A 7602-nucleotide genomic window follows, 5' to 3' on the forward strand; every position below is an offset into this window, starting at 1 on the left:
AGTTTACACAGGTTATGTATTTTTTCTGCTACAAATTTGAGCAAATATTAATTGCTTTACTAACAAACAAGGGAGCCTTTTATCCTGAAACATATAATAAACATATAAAATATGCATAGAAAAGTATTTTTTATGTATTGGTTTACAAAAAGAAAATAATATGAATTCCAATGTTGCTTGCCAAATGGGAAAAACTATAAAAGATAAAAAAAAAAAAACATTTCCTCTTTTTTTTGTATATGTATATGATTTATCTATGGTGCATGTACCAAATACATAATTATTTTAATAGTTCAGCTTCCTTTGAACAAAACGCTTTGTTTCTAATGAGTTGTCCCTGATCATGTCGGATCATACATTTATTCATGTGTTACTGTTATTTTTTGTTCCAGTGTCATACTTTTGTCGAGGAACATGAGGAATTAGTTGAGAAATTCTGGCATTCCATTTTTGCAAAGGACAAAGGGCCAGATTTCTTTTTGTGGCTCTGTATTGACAATGTTAAAGGTTCGTAGTAAAGTGAAATAACAGTGATATTGTGTCACTGGTTTGTTCACTCTTCCTGGCTATCAGACTTGTCGAAATTTTTTAATCGCTGTCAGACATTTGGTCTGACACAATCGAACGTTTTGTCGGACCAGTCAAACTTTTGTCAGACCAGATACTTGTACGTTATTCTGATGCTGGTAAAATCATATGAATAACAGCACCAAAATGTCCTTTATTATTTTCAATAGCCTTCAATCTACCAAGTTTCCTCTCTTGGGATAGAGAGTCTTTAACATACACATAAAAGACAAGTTTTATGATTTTGCTATAACAAATTTACTTAGCTATCGTCAACATGCTGCGTACGCGGCCATTTTTTCTGTGTTTGTGACCTTGAACTATGCATCCTGATCCCAACCGTTATTAAATTTGCATTATGCTAATTTTTTTTTCAAACGGACATCTGGACCGACGTTTATTTAAATGTTATCGGTCCAGACAAATTTTTACCGGCCTTGCCGACAGGACCGACGGATTTCGACAAGTCTGGGCTATTTACTAATTAGTTTTACTCTGAATTTTTACATACTGTACAAAACAGTCTGGATACAAAGATTTATGTGTAAAATTTTCAAATTTGTGTTATATTTGATAATTTCTGCACATGATAATCCATAATATTAATATGCTGTTATATTGAATGGATTAACAAAATTAATAATATAATATAATTTATAAAAACTTGAGTTATGATATTAAATGGTTACCATCCTAGGATAAATTTACATTAAAGACATTAAACAAAAATTCTCCCTGCCAACTCAATAAATATAACTTATTGTAAAATGTATATTATAGTTTGCTGTCCAGAGAACACATATGGCCCTAACTGTAAATCATGTCCTGGGGGGACCAAGTCTCCGTGTGGAGGAAATGGAAAGTGTGATGTAAGTATTCATGGTGGTAGTAATGTCTTAGCAATGAAAAGTATGGAAAATAAAAAAAAGAACCAGACATGAGTGAGAGGTTTTATGTCTTCATGTAGCTGTAATTGCAATGATAAAAGTGTATGCAATTTGGTTCAGTTAATTGCTAATTCCTATACCTCAAATGTGTGAGTAAATTGTCAAGACATGAAAAATATATTGTAATGCATGCAAATATTTATTGCTGAATTTTTAACTAAATTTTATACAACAATTTAAAAAAAAAATCTAAATACAAATTTGAATTTGACAATTTTCCAGGGAGCGGGCACCAGAAGTGGGAAGGGCACCTGTTCTTGTGATGCTGGTTACCAAGGTGACATGTGTGACAGCTGTTCTGATGGACATTATGAGGAAGTCAAGAATGAAACTCATACCATTTGTAAAGGTGTGTGCTGTGTATGTTTCAAAGTGTTTTCTCTGTAAAGCATACTAAATTTTATCATTTATATTTTCCTATGCAAATCTTTGCCTTCCTACAAATATGTGGATACAAATGTTTATAGTATACTTTAGCTGAACTTGCCTGTATGTTTCAAACACACAATGAAAGATATACATAAAACACATAGTTTGCTAATGTTATCATATGAACTTTTATGCATTGTGAAATACTACAGATTTTGACTGAGTACAGTTTTAATTTTTAAACAAGAGGCCCAGGGGCCACAGCGCTCACCTGAGCACATCAGGCTTGAATTTACTCCACCCCCCCTCCAGGCGTTCATCATTTGAACAAACTAGAATCTACACTACCTGAGGATGATTCCATATAAATATCACTAATCATAGCTTTGAGGTACTTGAAAAGAAGATTTAAAAAGGTTTCCCTATATATCCCTGTGTAAAACTTGGGTCGGCCAATTTTGGCCCCACTCTAGCCCCGGGGGTCATGATTTGAACAAACTTGAATCTACACTACCTGAGGATGATTCCACATGAGTTTCATCTTTCCTGGCCCAGTGGTTCTGGAGAAGAAGATTTTTAAAGATTTTTCCTATATATTCCTATGTAAAACTTGGGTCGGCCATTTTGGTCCCACCCTTGCCCCGGGGGTCATGATTTGAACAAACTTGAATCTACACTACCTGAGGATGATTCCACATGAGTTTCATCTTTCCTGGTCCAGTGGTTCTGGAGAAGAAGATTTTTAAAGATTTTTCCTATATATTCCTAAGTAAAACTTGGGTCGGCCATTTTGGCCCCACCTTTGCCCCGGGGGTCATGATTTGAACAAACTTGAATCTGCTCTACCTGAGGATGATTCCACATGAGTTTCATCTTTCCTGGCCCAGTGGTTCTGGAGAAGAAGATTTTTAAAGATTTTTCCTATATATTCCTATGTAAAACTTGGGTCGGCCATTTTGGCCCCACCTTTGCCCCGGGGGTCATGATTTGAACAAACTTGAATCTGCTCTACCTGAGGATGATTCCACATGAGTTTCATCTTTCCTGGCCCAGTGGTTCTGGAGAAGAAGATTTTTAAAGATTTTTCCTATATATTCCTATGTAAAACTTGGGTCGGCCATTTTGGCCCCACCCTTGCCCAGGGGGTCATGATTTGAACAAACTTGAATCCACACTACCTGAGGATGATTCCACATGAGTTTCATCTTTCCTGGCCCAGCGGTTCTGGAGAAGAAGATTTTTTTTTAAATGCCATTAATTTTTAACAAATTCATGATTATCTCCCCTTGGAAAAGGGCGTGGCCCTTCATTTGAACAAACTTGAATCCCCTTCACCCAAGGATACTTTGTACCAAGTTTGGTTGAAATTGGCCCAGTGGTTCTTGAGAAGAAGATGAAAATGTGAAAAGTTTACGACGACAACGACGACGACAACGACTACGACAACGACTACGACAACGACAACGACAGACAACGGACAAATTTTGATCAGAAAAGCTCACTTGAGCCTTCGGCTCAGGTGAGCTAAAAATCATTATCGAGTTGTAATGTAGAGAAAAACTTTAAAATTCAACATTTAAGGCAAAATTTTAGCTTATTTTTATGGAAGCCTAATTGCTAAAAAAAATCTGGATTTTTTTTAAAAAAGGATATTAATTTTTTCAAACTTTCAATAATAACTCATCTATTTCCTGTAGCCTGTGATACATCCTGTAAATCTACTTGTTGGGAGGCTGGTCCTAAAGGATGTGATGAATGTAATGTAGGCTGGAAGGCATCAGAGGAAGAAGGATGTATAGGTAAGATAAAGGATGTATAGGTAAGATAAAGGATGTATAGGTAAGATAAAGGATGTGATGAATGTAATGTAGGCTGGAAGGCATCAGAGGAAGAAGGATGTATAGGTATAATTATACAAATAAACAAATTACATTGTACCATTGCTTACATTTCTTCATTTAAGAATGAAATAAGAAGACATGTTGAATTGTTTCCATGTGAAGACACTTTATACATTGTATTTACAGATGTGGATGAGTGTGTCAGTGACAGTGTTAATTGTTCTGAAGATGAATACTGCTCTAATACTGTGGGATCATTTTATTGTGGAAGTAAGTACTGTTAGTAAATGTGTATTAAATAAGTAATTTTTTGGATTAAGGAAAATCTAATTTCTTGGTATAAAAACATTGTTAAATGCTTTCATTTAACATAAAAGTAGTGTTATTGCTTTCATTTTACATAAATAAAAAAGAAAAAGAATGAAAAAAAGATTCTTGTCCTAAAGTAAAAAACCAACTTACTTAAATAAGTAGTCCTTTGTCCTTGTGGAAGGATCCAAGGTCATGTTTGGCTACTTTTTATTAAAAATTAAGAAGTGAAAATCTGAAGGGGGTCTGGAGTCTCCCATCTAGATCAGTGCTTGGATTAACAAAAGAGTACTAGGAAACTTTTACCCCTCAGCTAGAATCTAATGAATTACTAATTGCCAACTGATTTATATATATGTGAACATTTTTTAAACTCTCATTTTAGAATGCCACACAGCATGTAAAGGCTGTACCCAGTACGGTCCAGATAAATGTAAAGAGTGCTCGGACGGGTATAAATTGATAGACAATACCTGCACAGGTAAGAATACACCCTGAAAATTTACCAGGTTTACACAACCTTAGGTTTTCATATCAGGGATACTTACATGGCAGTAATTTTTAAACAGATGTTGATGAATGTGTTGAGGATAGCAGTCTGTGTGCTGGAGAAAACCGACAGTGTGTAAACAGCCCAGGGAGTTACTCCTGTACATGTAACGAGGGTTATGTAGAACAAGAGGACAAGTGTGTCCCTAAACCAAAAGGTCGGTAGGAGTAATTTTTCTTTCTTAAAATCTCATTATTAACATATTTTTCTTTATTTATAATACATTGTATTACAATGCACAAATTATTAGTGTTTTATTTAATAAAATCTTGCATTTAAAAGTAAGTTAATTTCCAAAGGTTATTTACCATAGTTGCATGTGAATTATCATTCTTGAGATATAATAGCACTAGGAACCCAATTTTATTTTGGTCTGAACTTTTGTGTTATGTACAAATGTGTTTTATTCAATACCACCATCCAAAGCATTGAGTTTTATGTTTTATGTTCATGAAGAGTTGATTTGATTTGTCCCACCCAAACTGCCAACCATTTTGTGTTAATGTTGTGTTAATGATTGGATCAGTTTTGTTGAGTCTTTCAAAAGCTTTTTTTTCAAGTATCATTTGGTTTCTTAGAAAGATTTCTGGTGTCTTTGCAGATATACCCAAGAAGTCAAAAAAGAAGAAAATAAAATCCAAAAGTGTATGGTCCAAGATTTATACTTTTGCTACAAAAGCTTCTATGTTAAACTTTTTCTTGGTTTTACTTATCTTTGTTGTGATTGGTCGGTTCTTCAAAGGGGAGGTGTTAGTAATCCTTATATTGTCGGTGTTGTATCTCCAGTATTTATTATGGTTTTCATCTAAAAGTGAGAAATCCTGATTGTTACTGATATTATATTGTTTTTCATATTACTTTATATGTGACAGATCTCAAGTTTCATTTCTGTGTTCTTATTACATGTGTACGAGTGTATGTACACCCTGTTCATTTGTATGTGCTGTGTTCATGTAAAAATAAATCGTATACAGATTTTTCATTAGATGATGATTGTTAATTCATGTTTGGGAGATTGTTCATAGTATTTAATTTGCAACATTTTGATTTCTTCAGATTATAATTTACTTGCATTTCAAGAATGATATTTCACATGCAGATATGGATAATCAATTCAGTTGATCATAAATGTATTTAAATAAAACATAATAAATATAAATATAGATACTTGGAACATATTTGTTTTTTTTTGTCCAGGAAATAGTGTACTTATTTTGGAGTTTGATTAACCATGCTGGAAAAACAGGGGATAAAATATATATTATAGTAATGATGACTTCCTCACTACATCACTTTGAGATGCCAATCTCTTATGCACAATTCCTCCTATACCACTAAATTAAACTGTAAAACTTTCACAGAATCTATATTATATAATTCATTTACTCACAAGTTCTCCTTTACCACTGAATAAAGACTCGCAAAATTTTAAAATGCCATTAAGCACCTTAATTGTGACCTATTTAAATTTCATTTGGACTTATAATTATCTGCAGTGTTAAAGTTGGAGATAACAAATAGTGACAAATCTCTTTGAAATATCTATAAAAAGAAGTTTATAAACAATACAAAAAAACCTTGAAATTCAAGAAATGGGATTAGGTGCCTAAGAAGAGTAAGCATCCTCTGTTGACAGATCAAACCCACTGTGAGCCCTAGGAATTCAGTATTAAATAAGGTCTAACAATTGGTATGAAACAAGTCAACCAAAGTACGTCCCAATGATACTTTGTACTTTACAGCAAGGTAAATATGGCGACCATTAAATGTACAAAATGTTGTCTTTACGCAAAATTGTTGAAATCTCTGTATCATCAACTTATCAGTGAGTAGCATGTTTGCTTTTAAAAATTCATCATACTCAGAGTAAGCTCTCGAGTAGCAAATAAGTTGGGATACATACTTACCACATATTAGCAAGTTATAGTGGTATATAACTATACAAATAAGGAAAGTTACATATGTAAAAACTGTAGTCATCTTGTTTGTTTGTCATATAATTTAGTTGTAAGTTGGTCTTTATCGCCCTTGGTCAGAAAAACATCGAAATTATGTTACAAATGTGGCAGACTCTGTGGTGTCTGTTATTAAAACATCACCGACATATACTGGTATCTAGTCAACATATGAAAGAAAGTATCTATTGTAAATAATGAATAAAATATTGTCAATATAGCTGAGTGTCGAATTGAAGGCTTGTGTTGTTTCTCATGTAGAGGTTTTTAGAAAAAAAAATCATCTTCATAAGAATTAAAAAAAAAAAAAAACAAGTACACTCTTTTGGAAACATTCTGCTCTTTTACGCTGTGTACTTTAGATGTAGCAAAATAAAAATGCAAACTGAAGATATCTTTTTAAGTCAAAACATTTATAAAGTTGAAAATGAATGGTCATTTTATACATCATGGAAATAGTGATGATAATGCATTCAAAGATTTCGAAAAAAAAATGTAATATGCATGCGGATAAAGAGGATGCTTGTACAGTATATATGGGGCAGACTTTTCCATATTAAGCTTATAAATACCAATTGTTTCGGACAATGAGTATAATATTAAGAAATATTGGATAATGTGTTAAAGTTTATATTTTGATGAAGTGTATTGACATTTATTTCAGAAGAAACGTCAAATGAGAAGGAAGATGAAAACCCCACAGAATCAACAGAACCAAAGGAAGAGTTATGACAACGGAGGTGTATAAGTGAATCTATATTTATGTATGAGAGATTTCTACACAAATAAAATATCTTTTTATATATAGAATGCGTCACTTTATCATACAAGGACGAACTAATGAAGTTCAAGATCAGAAGAGTGTACAGTAACGCTGGCACTCATGAATGAAATTAAAGGATATAACGAACAGTATTCAAGACCAAAAATTAAATGATTTATAAAAAATACTAAATAGGAATCACGGACCTCCAAAACATCAGTGGTGGGATCAGGTGCTATGGAGGAGTGAGCATCCCCTGCCGATGGGTCACACCTACCATGTGCTCATTGTCATGATCGGG

General features: G+C 33.4%; 1 protein-coding gene across 1 annotated transcript; it reads left to right on the top strand.

Annotated features, from left to right (window-relative positions):
- Positions 1 to 392: 392 nt before the first annotated feature.
- On the top strand, positions 393 to 7332 carry LOC134266380 (cysteine-rich with EGF-like domain protein 2-B; the record flags this gene model as incomplete). Its single annotated transcript, XM_062748629.1, has 8 exons — positions 393 to 507; positions 1348 to 1436; positions 1737 to 1863; positions 3581 to 3682; positions 3911 to 3994; positions 4419 to 4514; positions 4603 to 4740; positions 7203 to 7332. Coding segments are annotated over 8 exons (819 nt in total), but the record flags the coding sequence as incomplete, so codon positions are not given.
- Positions 7333 to 7602: the final 270 nt, after the last annotated feature.

Source organism: Saccostrea cucullata, unplaced genomic scaffold (genome assembly GCF_032062105.1).
Source record: "Saccostrea cucullata isolate Sc308-1 unplaced genomic scaffold, CSIRO_AGI_Scuc_v1 ctg10669, whole genome shotgun sequence".
In the NCBI taxonomy this organism is placed as follows: Eukaryota; Metazoa; Mollusca; class Bivalvia; order Ostreida; family Ostreidae; genus Saccostrea; species Saccostrea cuccullata.